This window comes from Muscardinus avellanarius (assembly GCF_963383645.1).
Source record: "Muscardinus avellanarius genome assembly, chromosome: 22".
Taxonomy (NCBI): domain Eukaryota; kingdom Metazoa; phylum Chordata; class Mammalia; order Rodentia; family Gliridae; genus Muscardinus; species Muscardinus avellanarius.
This window is the reverse complement of record NC_137808.1, coordinates 14,534,872-14,549,006: the sequence shown is the minus strand read 5'-3', so window position 1 is coordinate 14,549,006 and position 14,135 is coordinate 14,534,872. Positions and strand designations below refer to the sequence as shown.

The 14,135-nt window shown below is 55.5% G+C and overlaps 1 protein-coding gene across 2 annotated transcripts in view; it reads left to right on the top strand.

Annotated features, from left to right (window-relative positions):
• Window positions 1–13,733, top strand: part of ALDH1L1 (aldehyde dehydrogenase 1 family member L1) — a gene marked incomplete at both ends in the record, with an annotated part of 34,846 nt that extends 21,113 nt beyond the window's left edge. For both annotated transcript variants that reach the window (XM_080718127.1, XM_080718126.1), the window contains 8 exons: window positions 600–687; window positions 1,446–1,539; window positions 3,157–3,256; window positions 4,303–4,401; window positions 6,810–6,975; window positions 8,446–8,551; window positions 9,705–9,904; window positions 13,678–13,733. In XM_080718127.1, the coding sequence (XP_080574253.1) occupies window positions 600–687; window positions 1,446–1,539; window positions 3,157–3,256; window positions 4,303–4,401; window positions 6,810–6,975; window positions 8,446–8,551; window positions 9,705–9,904; window positions 13,678–13,733 (909 nt within the window). The remainder of the gene's footprint in view (window positions 1–599; window positions 688–1,445; window positions 1,540–3,156; window positions 3,257–4,302; window positions 4,402–6,809; window positions 6,976–8,445; window positions 8,552–9,704; window positions 9,905–13,677) is intronic.
• Between the last annotated feature and the right edge of the window lie 402 nt (window positions 13,734–14,135).

The window sequence follows — 14,135 nt, the reverse complement described above, 5'->3', positions numbered from 1 at the left end:
ACACACAAAAAATAAATAACTAAAAAAATAAAAAGACTAAAAAATCGGGCTAGCGGTGTAGCTCAGAGGTAGGAGGCCCCTGGGTTCCATCCCTGGTACCGCAAAAAAAAATATTTTTAAAATATATATAGTAGGCCGGGCGTGGTGGCGCACGCTTGTAACCCCTGCGCTTGGGAGGCTGAGACAGGAGGATCGCACGGGTTCGAGGCCAGCCTCAGCTACTGAGTGAGGCTCTCGGCAACTTAGTGAGACCCTGTTTCCAAATAAAATATAAAAACAGTCTGGGAGTGTAGCCCGGAGGTAGAAAGCCTCTGGGTTCCACCCCCAGTACCACCAAAAAAAAAAAAAAAAAATATATATATATATATATATATATATATATATATATATATATGGACTGGGGGTGCAGCTGAGAGGTGCAATGTTCCTGGGTCCAATCCTGAGTACCACACCAAAAAGAAAAGACATTAAGTGAGCCCAGAGCAGGAAGGGGTGCAGGGGGCCAAGGGGCCAGAGGCGGAAGCTGGGCCCGAGGTTGGCAGGCGGCGAGGCAGTGCCCGCGGCGCGCGCGCGTCTTCCCGGCTTTCTTGTGCCCTCAGGTGACCCCACTGACCGCCCTGAAGTTCGCAGAGCTCACTGTGAAGGCGGGATTCCCCAAGGGCGTCGTCAACATCCTGCAGGGCACTGGTGAGGGCCTGGGGCGGCCGGCCCGGGCCGCCTTGCCTGGACCCGGGGTACCGGGCCCGGCGTGCCCACCTGCAGTCCCAGACCTGGGGGGCCGAGACGGGAGGATGGCGGTTTGGAGGCCAGCCTTTTCAACTTGGACGCTCGGCCACTCACCGAGATGCTCTTTCAAAACAAGTTAGGAAAAGGCCGGGGCAGTTGGGCGTGGGGCGCAGGAAAAGGCCGGGGAAGCCGGGCGCGGGCTCGGGCTCGCCATCCCAGCGTTGGGAGGCTGAGGCAGGAGGATCCGGGTTCGCGGCCGGCCTCGGCTACTTAGCGAGGCCCTCGGCGACTCAGTGAGACCGTGTTTCAAAATAAAGACTAAAAATGGCTGGGGGTGGAGCTCGAGGTAGAATGCCCCTGGGTTCCATCCCCAGACCTGCAAAAAAGAAAAAAAGGAAGGAGGGAAGGAAGGGCGGGCTGAGGGCGTAGCTCGGAGGTAGAGTGGCCCTGGGTTCTAGACCCAATCTCTCCCTCCCTCCCTCCCTCCCTCCCTCCCTCTCTGTCTGTCTGTCTGTCTCTCTCTCTCACACACACACACACACACACACACACACACACACACACACACACACGAAACAATCCAGTCGCATCCAAAGGCACTAGGGTTACCCTTCCATGTTTGATTTTGGGGGCGCAGTTCAGGATGCAGGGGTGAAGCCGGAGCCCTGGCCTGGGGCGGGGGGACCGGGCGCCCTGACTCCCCGCACGCTCCGCCGCAGGCCCCCTGGTTGGCCAGAGACTCCTGGACCACCCCGACGTGAGGAAGATCGGGTTCACGGGCTCCACAGACGTGGGAAAGCACATCATGAAGAGGTGGGTGCCGGGCGCTGCGTGTGGGGGCGCCGCCGTCGGACCCGGGGGCGCTCTGTCTCTGCGGTGCACCCCCAAAAAAAGACCCTGTTTACTTGGAAACAGGGTCTTACTACTAGCTGGCTGAGTGCCTTGCTAAGTTGCTGAGGCTGACCTCGAACCTGCAATCCTCCTGTCTTAGCCTCCCAAGTACCGAGATTCCAGGCATGTGGATTCCACACCGGGTTCACGTTCATTTTATTTATTTGCTTGTTTGTTTGTTTGTTTGTTTGTTTGTGGTACTGGGGATTGATTGCAGAGGCATTCTGCCTCCAAGCTCTACCCACAGCCTGAATTTATTTATTTGAGAACAGGTCATACTAGGTTGACAAGAGTCTCAGCGGAGTCCTGGATTCCAGGCGTGTGCCACCGTCCCCGCTCTCACGGTGACTGGGAAAACCCCTCGCGCACATGAGCTGCAGAAGTACTGGTTCAGCGGAGCGTGGTGGTGCATGCCTGGAACCCCTGTCCTTGGGAGGCTAAGACAGGAGGATCATAGATTCAAGGCCAGCCTCAGCAACTTAGCGAGACCTTGTTTCTAAATAAAAAGGGTTGAGGCAAGCCGGGCGTGGTGGCGCATGCTTGTCATCCCAGCATTCGGGAGGCTGAGACCGGAGGACCGCGCTTCGCGGACAGCCTCGGCTACTGAGTGAGGCCCTCGGCAACTCAGTGAGACCCGGTTTCAAAATAAAGAATCAAAAATAGGGCAGGGGGTGGAGCTCGGAGGTTGAATGCCCCTGGGTTCCATTCCCAGACCCGCAAAAAAAAAAAAAAAGGGTTGAGGTTGTGGCAGAAAGGTAGAATGCCCTGGCTTCAACCTGTAGCCCCACAAAAAAAAAAAAAAAAAAAAAAAACAAAACAACAACAACAACAAATTAGAAATAAAATCCAGAGAGCCGGGCGCGGTGGCGCACACTCGTCATCCCAGCATTCTGGAGGCTGAGACCGGAGGATCGCGGGTCGCGGACAGCCTCGGCTACTGAGTGAGGCCCTCGGCAACTCAGTGAGACCCGGTTTCAAAATAAAGAATTAAAAATAGGGCAGGGGGTGTGACTTGGAGGTAGAATGCCCCTGGCTTCCATCCCTAGTATTTAAAAAAAAAAAAAAAAAGCAAAAACCCCAGACAGACAGTGGAGAGAGGCCCCTGGGAGGTCCACAGGGAGGTGGTGGTTTTATTTATTTTTATTTTCTTTTTGCGGTACTGGGGATGGAAGCCAGGGGCATACTACCTCCAAGCAACACCCCCTGCCCCATTTTTTATTCCTTATTTAGAAACGGTCTCACTGAGTTGCCGAGGGCCTCGCTAAGTAGCTGAGGCTGGCCGCGAACCCTGATCCTCCTGTCTCGGCCTCCCAAGTGCCGGGATTGTAAGCGTGCGCCACCGCGCCCGGCAAGGTGGTGGTTTTAAACAGGGTGCTCCAGAGGGGCCCCCAAGAACCTCTGCAGCAGGGGCCCGCACAGAGTGGCAGCGGGGTGCGGGGCTCGGAGTGAGTGTGGCCAGAAGCGGGTGCAGGCAGAGGTGGCAGGGGCCGGGCATGGCGGGCGTGCCCGCCTGGCACCGGCCCGCCCGTGTTCTTCCAGCTGTGCCTTGAGCAACGTGAAGAAGGTCTCCCTGGAGCTGGGCGGGAAGTCGCCCCTCATCATCTTCGCCGACTGCGACCTCAGCAAGGCCGTGCAGATGGTGAGCGCTGGCCCCGCAGCGGCCATGATGGCAGGGAGCCAGCCCGGGCGGCCCCACGCCTCGCCCAGCGCGGCCTCGGGCGGGCGCAGGGGACTTGGGCCAGAGTGACCCGGCCTCCTCCCCCGTGTTCCATTCCACAAAAGGTTTAATAACAGTCCAGACCCTTGGGATCAGCTGCAGAGGTAGAAACTGAGCCAGCTGCCCGCCCCTCCTCCCCTTCCTCCTCATTTATTTATTTATTTAGCGTGGTATTAGGATTTTAAACCAGGGCTTTCTACCTCCAAGTAACACCTCCGGCCTGATTTTTTTTTTTTTTTTTAAACCGGCTCTCACTAGATTGAGGAAAGTCTCACTGCTTGCTCAGGCTGGCCTCTAACCTGTGACCCTCCAGTCTCAGCCTCCCGAGTCCTAAGATTCCGGGCGTGTGCCACCTTGCCTGGCTTCTGCAGCCCGATTTATTTATTTATTTATTTATTTACTTACTTATTTATTTATTGGTGGTGCTGGGGTTCCTGGAAACCCTTCTACCTCCACACTACACTCCCAGACCCATTTTTATATTTTTATTTGGAAACAGGTCTCTTAAGCCAGGCGAGGCTGGCTTCGAACCTGCGCCATCCTCCTGTCCCTGCTTCCCAAGTGCGGGGATGACAAGCGCGCGCCGCCACGCCCGGCCCCCTTTTTATTTTTGTATTTGTGGTGTTCGTTTTGTTTTATTTTTGTGGTACCATGGATTGAACTCGGGCATTTTACATTCAAGCTCCACCCCCGGCCCTATTTTTGATTCTTTATTTTGAAACCGGGTCTCACCGAGTTGCAGAGGGCCTCGCTAAGTAGCCGAGGCTGGCCGCGAACCGCGGTCCTCCGGTCTCAGTCTTTACACTAGTATTTGGAAGGCAGAGGCCCCGGCTCTCCGCGGTCTTGGGTAGACCGTGTGGACGGTGGCCTCGGGCGCGGTGGCGGCTGGGGTGCAGGGCGCCCTGACCGTGGCGGAGGGAGCGCCCCGAGGACCTGTGGTCACGCCAGTGTCCTGCGCTTCTCTGAAGGGGATGAGCGCGGTTTTCTTCAACAAAGGGGAGAATTGCATCGCGGCCGGGCGGCTGTTCCTGGAGGATTCCGTCCACGACCAGTTTGTACAGAAGGTGGTAAGTTCTGCCTGGCCTTGCGCTGTAGTTGGGCTGGGGAGGCCCAGAGGGGAGGCCGGGAGGGGAGGCCGGGCTGGGCACAGTCTGCCTGGGCCAGGGAGCTGCGCGGGGCACCCGCAGAGTCGTCCCCAGTGCCTTTTCTGTTTGTGGTGCCGGGGATGGGACCCCGAGCGTTCTACCTCTGAGCTCCACCTCGGCCCTGTTTATTTTTTATTTTATTTTTTATTTATTCTGTTCGGGACCCCAGGGTGACAGAGACCACCACCACACACAGTAATGCCAAAACAGGAAGGGGTTTACTGGGGAACCAGCTCGAGCCGGGGTCCGAGCCCCTCCCGCGCGGCGGAGTCTGGCCGAGGACCCCGAGTCTTCGTTCCCGGGCAGTTTTATACACTCAGTCACTCGGGCTGTGATGCGCCAAGGAGTTGCCTTTGACCCCAGAGGAATCTCGGCTGCCGTGATCTCAAGCAGCAGGATCCTCGTCCTCGGTGCCTCCCGTTTGGTCCGCGCCTCCTGGGGTCGGTTGGGAGCTTTTCATCCTGACCCGGGGGCCAGAACTGGCGCGTAACTGTTAGTTGTATCCTGGGAAACGGAAACAACTCGGGCCTGGCGTGTCTGCTGTGCGGGTGAAGCCTGGCGTCGCCCCGCTTGGGTGCCACGATTCTACTGTGGCACTGGGAATTGAACCCAGGGACGTTGTTCCTCTGAGCTACGCTCCCAGCCCTGTTTTATTTTTATTTTGAAACAAGGTCTCGTTAGGTTGGTGAGAGTCTCCCTGCGATCCTCCCTGCCTCTGGGTGCAGTGTGTGTGTGTGTGTGTGTGTGTGTGTGTGTGCGTGTGTGTGTGTGTTGCTAGGAATTGAATCTAGGGGCATGCTGTCTCCAAACTCCCTCCCCCCACCCCAGCCCTTTTTATTTTTATTTATTCCAAAACAAGGTCTCCCTAGGTTGCTGACCGGTCTCGCTCTGTTGCTGAGGCTGGCCTCCACCCGGGGGGCCTCCTGTCTCAGCCTCCCACATACCAGGATGACAGGCATCGGCCACCACTCCCCGTTTAAATTAGGCTGCTTGAAACTCTTTGGAGTTTGCCTCCCTCCCTCCCTCCTCTCTTTCCTTTTGTGTTGGTATTAACCTTAGGGTCCCCCGTCCTGGAGCCCCTGGGACAAATAGCGTTTAAATTTCATAAAGCTCAGTGCAGGACCTCTGTCGCTGCCCCGTGCTGTGGCTGGACCCACACGCCCGCCTCTCTCCCTCCCTCTCCCTCCCTCTCTCTCTCTCCCTCTCTCTCTCTCCTCTCCTCTCTCTCTCTCTCTGTCTCTCTCTCCTCTCTCTCCCCCTCTCCCTCCCTCTCTCTCCCTCCCTCTCTCTCTCTCCTCTCCTCTCTCTCTCTCTCTGTCTCTCTCTCCTCTCTCTCCCCCTCTCCCTCCCTCTCTCTTCTCTCTCTCCCTCTCTCTCTCTGTACTGGGGATGGAACCCAGGGGCATTCTACCACTCTGCTGCACCCCCAGCCCTATTTTTAGTCTTTATTTTGAAACCGGATCTCGCTGAGTTGCAGAGGCCTCACTAAGTGGCCGAGGCCGTTTGTGAACCGCGATCCTCCGGTCTCAGCCTCCAGAATGCCGGGATGACAAGCGCGCGCCGCCACGCCCGGCTTTTTGTGTGTGTGTGTGTGTGGTGCTGGGGATGGAACCTCAAGGGCATCTGCCTCTGAGCTATACCCCCAGCCCTATTTTTTAGTCATTTATTTTTATATTATTTATTTATTTTTGTGGTACTGGGGGGTAAAGGCTGTGTGTGTGTGTGTGTGTGTGGTACTGAGACTTTCCACCTCCGGGCTATACTCCCAGACCTATTTGATACTTTATTTGGAAACAGGGTCTCACTAAGTAGCTGAGGCTGGCTTCGAACCTGCGCGATCCTCCTGTCTCAGCCTCCCAAGCGCGGGGATGACGAGCGTGGCCACCACGCCCGGCCCTTATTTTTTGAAACAGGGTCTCTGAGTTGCGAAGGGCCTCGCTAAGTAGCTGAGGCTGTCCGTGAACTGTGGTCCTCTGGTCTCCAACTCCCGAATGCTGGGATTACAAGTGTGCGTCACCACGCCTGGATGGAGACTTTTTTCCCCCATTTTCCCCCCAAGCAACACCCCAGCCTTTTGTCGAAACAGCTTCTCCTTAGGTTGTTGTGAGTCACCCTAATCACTGAGGGTGGCCTCAAACGTGGGCTCCTCCTGTCTCAGCCTCCCGAGTACTGCGATTGCAGGCGTGCGCCACCACGCCCGGCTTCGTGGAGGCCTTTCTGCCTCTACGCGGGAGGCCTCTGGATGAGGCAACTTGGAGCCAGAGCTGGCCACCCCGAGCGCGGGAAGGGGGCCACAGGCCGCAGTGGGCCCGACTGGAGACTTCCCGCAGGTGGAGGAGGTGGGCAAGATGAAGATTGGCGACCCCCTGGCCCGGGGCACCGAGCACGGGCCACAGAACCACGAGGCCCACCTCCACAAGCTGCTGGAGTACTGTCGGCGCGGCCGGGAGGAGGGGGCCACGCTGCTCTGCGGCGGGAACCAGGTCCCGAGGCCAGGTCAGTAGGTGCGGCCCGGCCCGCCCGGGGAAACTGAGGCCGTAGGCCCGGCCTGGCTGGCGTGGGGGCAGCCAAGAGCCAGGGGCCTGCGCATCGGGGGTCTCCAGGGCACGGGGCTTGGTTCTTGGGACCCTGTGGAGCCAGGGATGGGGCCCAGGAACAGAGCATCACCTCGGCCCCGGGCCAAGGGGCACGGCCTCGCCCGGGCGGCCCGCGCCATCCCTGTCCACACGGGCACCGCACCCCACACACCCCCACCGCATCCACACGCCGCTCTTCCCAATCGTAACCGGTGTTAGAATGCAACGGACAGCCAGAAATTGGGAGGCCAGGACAGGAGAGTCGGGGTTCCGGGCCAGCCCCAGCTACTCAGCGAGACCCCGCTCCACATTAAGATAAAGTAGGGCTGGGCGTGTGGCTCAGAGGCGGAGCGCCCCCGGGACTCCGTCTCCAGGTCCGCACACGTACACGTGCACAGAATGAGCTCGGAGGGTTCTAGGGCTCACAGAAGTTGTCAGGTTAGCATGGCGCGGCTCACGCCTGTAATCCCCACACCTGGGAGGCTGAAACGCGAGGATTGCTGGTTCGAGGACAGCCTCAGCAAGTACTGACACTCTTATTCAACCTAGCAAGACCCTGCTTTTTTTTTTTTTTTTTTTTTTTAGGTACTAGGGGTGGAACCCAGGGGCATTCTACTTTTGTGCTACACCCCCAGGCTTATTTATTTTATTATTATTATTATTATTATTATTATTATTATTATTATTATTATTATTGGTGGTACTGGGGTTCCTGGAAGCCCTTCTACCTCTGGGCTACACTCCCAGACCTATTTTCTGTATTTTTGAAACAGGGTCTCTTAAACCAGCGTGGCTGGCCTCGATCTTCCTGCCTCTGCCTCCCAAGCGCAGGAATTACAAGCGTGCGCCACCACGCCCTGCTATTTATTTATTTATTTTTATGGTATTGGGGTTCCTGGAAGCCCTTCTACCTCTGGGCTACACTCCCAGACTCATTTTATTCTTTTTTTTTTTTTTTTTTTGGAAACGGTCTCTTAAGCCAGCGCGGCTGGCTTCAAACCTGCGCGATCCTCCTGTCTCCGCCTCCCAAGCGCAGGGATTATAAGCGTGCCCGCCACGCCCGGCTCGTTATTTTTTTTTATCCTTTATTTTGAAACAGGGCCTCCTGAGTTGCAAAGGGCCTCACTAAGTAGCTGAGGCTTTTTGCGAACCTGAGATCCTCCTGTCTCAGCCTCCCAAGTGCTGGGATGACAAGAGTGTGCCACCACGCCGGGCAAGACTCTTGTTTCAAAATAAAAATAAAATAGGGCTGAGGATGTAGCCTGGACGAAGGATGTCCCTGGGTTCCATTTCCAGTGCCCCCTCCCAAAAAAGAACCCGCCTGGGTGAGTCAGCCATGGCTGAGCTCGAGCCCAGGCCCTGGAATGCCATGGCTCCGCGTCATCTACAGGTTTCTTCTTTGAGCCAACCGTCTTCACGGACGTGGAGGACCACATGTTCATCGCCAGGGAGGAGTCCTTCGGCCCCATTATGATCATCTCCCGTTTTGCTGATGGGTAGGACACTGCTTATCTTTCTCAGGGCTCAGTGCCTGTGTGTGTGTGTGTGTGTGTGTGTGCGCACGCGCGCGCGTGTGTGTGTGTGTGTGTCTAGAGATTGAACCCAGGAACATTCTCCCTCCAAGCCATGACCCCAGCCCTTTTTTAAAAAAAAAAAATTCATTTGTTTTGAATTCGAAACGGGGTCGTGCTGAGTTGCCGGGGGTCTCACTTGTACCAGTATTGGAAAGAGTTTTTAAACTGTATTAATGTATCAGTATTGGGAAAGATTTCCAATTTAAAAATATAGCGTTTATACTAGAAAAACCAGGATTGGTAGGAAGGAGGGACTTGTAATTTACATTTCTAAAGAGAAGGAAGAAAGCCGGAACCAGGGGTGGGAGAAATCCCAGATCCTGGAGAAACAATTGCACACATCTTGGGGGATAGAACAAGAGGTGCGGAGGGCTGTGTTTGGAGCAGGACAGCCCCCCCTCTGGGGCAAATCCGGCTGGAGACAGCAGAGACCGGGCTAGAGATAGGGCTAGAGACAGCTACAGATCAAAGGACCTGCGCGGTCTGGATAAAAACACTCAGGAAACTGGAGTTCTTCGGTGTTTTCATTAGAGTTGCCCCCCCCCCCGAGCCCCGCTCCGGCACAGGGCTGTGACTATCTCTGTATTTCTATCTTTTTAATAAGCTTCTTTAACTCTTCAGCAACTGTCCAAGCTACGCGTATTTATTCTTAGCTTAGGACAAGAATCCACGGTTTTTTCCCTGTTTTTGGTCGTTTTGGGTTTTGTTATGAGTTGGGGGAAAGCGTGTCCGGGACCCTCGCAGGGGTCCCCGGGGAACACTTTCCCCAAACCGTAGTCTCCCGACCCGTAACGTCGTTCGTTTCCTGAGACTGGCCTCAAACCCGAGGTCCTCCTGGCTCAGCCTCGCGAGGGCTGGGGTCACAGGCGCGCGCCGCAGCACCCAGCACCCAGCACCCTCACGGTCCCACTTGGCTCTCTGGCCCCTTTGGACTTTTTCTAGCCCGGGCTCGTTTTTCTCCTTTAGATCTAGTGAAGCAGGGACACTGGCGCGGGCCGGGCTCCCTTTCGGGGCGGGTGCTGGGCTCCTTCACCCTGGGCCTCCCTGAGGGACTGCTGCTTGGATCTGCCCGCAGGGACGTGGACGCCGTGCTGGCTCGGGCCAATGCCACGGAATTCGGCCTGGCCTCCGGCGTCTTCACGCGGGATATCAACAAAGCCCTCTACGTCAGCGAAAGGCTAGAGGCGGGCACCGTGTTCGTCAACACCTACAACAAGACGGACGTGGCTGCTCCCTTTGGCGGCTTCAAGCAGTCCGGCTTCGGCAAAGACCTGGGTAACCTCATCCTGCCTGTCGGCTCGATTTTATTTATTCATTCAACAAACATCTGGGCTTTCTTTGGTTTGGTAATGGGGACTGAGCCCAGGGGCATTCTAACTCGGAGCTGGTTTGTTGGTTTGTTGGTGTTTGGAAACAGGGTCTCACTAGGTCAGTGAGTCTCATTACTCGCTGAGGTCGGCCTTGAACCTGTGCTTTTCCTGTCTCGACCTCCAAGTACTGAGATGAGAAGTATGTGCCACCACGCCTGGCTTTTATTTTGTTTTATTTATTTATTTATTTATTTATTTATTTTGCAGTACTGGGGATGGAAACCAGGGGCATTCTACCTCGGAGCTACACCCCCAGGCCTATTTTTTAGTCTTTTTATTTTTTTTATTTTTTATTTAATTTATTTATTTTTTTGGTGGCACTGGGGTTCCTGGAAACCCTTCTACCTCCGGACTACACTCCCAGACCTATTTTTATACTTTTTTATTTGGAAACAGGGTCTCCTAAGCCAGCGCCGCGATCCTCCTGCCTTTGAAACAGGGTCTCACTGAGTTGCCGAGGGCCTCACTCAGTAGCTGAGGCCGGCTTCGAACCTGCGATCCTCCTGTCTCAGCCTCCCGAGCGCGGGGATGACAAGCGTGCGCCACCACGCCCGGTTATCTTTTGATTTTGAAATAGTCTGGCTAAGTTGCTGAGGGTCCTGCTAGGTGGCTGAGGCTGGCCACGAACCTGCGATCCTCCTGTCTCGGCCTCCAGAGTAGCGAGGGAGCCGCCCTTGGTCCAGGGGCTGCCGAGGGGCTGGAGTGGTCAGTGTGGGCCAGAGCTGGGGGGCTGGGGACCGTGGTCAGGGGCGCGGAAGAGGTATGGAGAGGAGCGCTGTCTGGAGCATCCTCCACCTAGCACGGGGAAGGTATTTCTCTTTCTCTTTCCCTGGCTGCGCCATGACTTTGCGCCCATTCTGCTGAGGTAGAAACCCACAGCTGGGGACAGGACAGGTCGAGGGGCAAGAGATGAAATGTGGGGACCCCAGGGGGTCTTGTCCTCTTCCTTCGGGCTCCTGATGCAATTCAGGGCCATAGGGAGGGACATGTTGAGACTAGAACCATTTTTTGGGGGGTGGTGCCAGGGATGGAACCCACAGGCATTCTGTCTCCGAGCTACACCCTTAGTCCTTTATTTTTTTATTTTTTGTTTTGAAACAGGGTCTTGTAGCCAGGCATGGTGGCACCCGTCTGTAATCCCATGACTTGGGAGGCTGAGACAGGACCGTAGCAGGTCCGAGGCCAGCCTCAGCAACTTAGTGAGATCCTGGTTTTAAATTAAAATAAGGCTGAGGGTGTAGCTCCGATGTAGAACACCTCTAGGTTTAATCCACAGAACCAAAAACAAAAACAAAAAAACAAATTGGAGACTGAACCCAGGGGCATTCTACCCTTGAGCTACACCCCCAGCCCTATTTTTAATTCTTTTTTTAATTTTTAATTTTCTTTTTTTTTTGCTGGTCTGGGAATGGAACCCAGGGGCATTCGACCTCCGAGCTACACTCCCTGTCCTATCTTTTATTCTTTCTTGTGAAACCGGGTCTCACTGAGTTGCAGAGGGCTAAGAAGCCGAGGCTGTCCTTCATTTTGAAACAGGGTCACAGTAAGTTGCAGAGGGCCTCGCGAAGTGGCTGAGTCTGGCTGCGAACCCAGATCTTCCGGTCTCGGCCTCCTGAATGCTGTTTTTAAATTATTTTGAAATAGGGTCTTGCTAGGTTGTGAGAGGCTCGCGGTGTTGCTGAGGCTGGCCTTGAACCTGCGATCCTTGTGTCTCCGCCTCCCAAGTACTGGGATCACAGGCAGGAGCCACCATGCCAGGCTCCTCCCCACATCTTTCAGGACTTTTGGGAACTCCCAGGGGTGCTTGGGAAAGGAGCCCCCCCCCCACCTCCTGCGAAGCCTGACGTGAAGCCTGACGCGCTCGCACACAGGCACGCACCCCTGTTCTCTGAGCCTGTCTCCTCCTGGCCCAGCATCTCCTCCAGCGCAGGGCCCTTCCCGTCTAAAGAAGGCTGTGACTTCCAGGTCCCTGGACAGGATTCCTTACAGCCCCAGGACTCTGGAGGCAGCACCCTGCTGGCACAGGGCCACAAGCCGGACCTTGGCCACAGCCCCTGGGAGGAGCCGGGCGCAGCGGGGCCCGGGAAGGCGCCACTCCTGAGCGTCCTGGTGGCACACACCTCTCAATCCAGTATTTAGGAGGCTGAGGCAGGAGGATCGCGGGTTCAAAGACAGCCTCAGCAAGTAGTGAGACTCTTATCAACCTAGTAAGACCCTGGTTTGTTTGTTTGTTTGTTTATTTATTTATTTATTTATTTATTTATTTTTTGCGGTGCTGGGGATGGAAACCAGGGGCATTCTGAGCTAAACCCCCTAACCCTATTTTTTATTCTTTTTTTTTTTTTTTGTGTGTGTGTGTGTGTGAGTCTGGGGATGGAACCCAGGGGCATTCTACTTCCAAGCTACACCCCCTGCCCTATTTTTTATTCTTTATTTTGAAACAGGGTCTCACTAAGTTGCAGAGGGCCTAAGTAGCTGAGGCTGGCCGCAAACTGTGATCCTCCGGTCTCAGCCTCCCAAATGCTAGGATTACAAACGTGCGCCACCACGCCCGCTTTTATTCTTTATTTTGAAACAGGGTCTCGCTGAGTTGCAAAGGCCTCACTAAATAGCCGAGGTGGTCCACGAACCACGATCCTCCGGTCTCAGCCTCCAAATGCTGAGATTACAAGCGTGCGCCACTGCGCCCGGCTCATGATCGGTTTTTTTGGTTGTTTTTGTTGTTTTGTTCTGTTTTTGTTTGTTTGTTTGGTGGTACTGGGGTTTCTGGAAGCCCTTCTACCTCTGGGCTACACTCCCAGACCTATTTTTTAAAGTATATTTTTACAGCCGGGCGTGGTGGCGCACGTTTGTCGTCCCCGCGCTTGGGAGGCTGAGACAGGAGGATCGCGCGGGTTCAAAGCCAGCCTCAGCTACTGAGTGAGGCTCTCGGCAACTTAGTGAGACCCTGTTTCCAAATAAAATAGAAAATAGGTCTGGGAGTATAGCCCGGAGGTAGAAAGCCTCTGGGTTCCACCCCCAGTACCACCAAAAAAATAAAATAAAAAATAAAAAAATAAATAGAAATAAAATAAAATATATTTTTACTTGGAAATAGGGTCTCTTAAGCCAGCGCGGCTGGCTTCGAACCTGCACAGTCCTCCTGTCTCTACCTCCCAAGTGCAGAGATTACAAACACGCGCCACCATGCCCAGCGTGGTTTTTTGTTTTTTGTTTTTTGTTTTTTGGTGGTACTGGGATGGAACCCTTCTGCCTCCAGGCTACACTCCCAGACCTATTTTATATTTTTATTTGGAAACAGGGTCTCTTAAGCCAGTGCGTCTGGCTTTGAACCTGCGCGATCCTCCTGTCTCCGCCCAAGTGCGGGGATGACAAGCTACCCACCACGCCCGGCATTTAAGACCATTTAAAAAAAATAAAAATAAAATGGGGCTGGGGGTGTAGTTTAGAGGTAGAATGGCCCTGGGTGAAGTCCCCGGCACAACGTACACCCCTAGCTCCAGCAGCCACCAAGATCACCTGGGTAGGGGGCGTGGCCTCCGTAGGATTGGCTTGTCAATCTGCCAGCCAGGGCCAGGTGAGCTGGGGGGACCCCCAGATGAGCCAGGGCCCCCCAGGTGGCCACTTCGGGGAACCCTGAGGGGCGCAAGAATGGCCAGCGGCGGCTGTGTCTTGCAGGAGAGGCCGCCTTGAACGAGTATCTGCGGGTCAAGACGGTCACTTTCGAGTACTGACTGAGTCCTGTGAGAGGGAGGACCCCGCCCGCCCCCTGTGTGCCCCCTGTGCGCCCCAGCCCTCTCAGCAGTCGGGGCGGCCCTGGAAAAGAGGGGTCTGCAGAGCCAATAAAAGTTGCGAGCAGAGGCAGCTGGCACCGCGTGTCTCTGCTGTGTCCCTGGACGGCCCCCGGGAAGTCGTGGGGTCACCCGTGTCCCCGGCATGAGCAGAGTCTCCTGGCCTTGGGAGGGCGGCCGCCCTGATGGCTGAGGAGGGAGGGAGGAGGGAGGAGGGAGGGAGGGGGAGGGAGGGAGGAGGGAGGGAGGCGCCTGGGCTGCCCTGGAGGGAGGACGGAGTGGGGGAGCTTTGTCTGGACCCTGCTGGAGGCCGGCCCTCCCATCTCTTGTCCCGGTTTAGGGGTT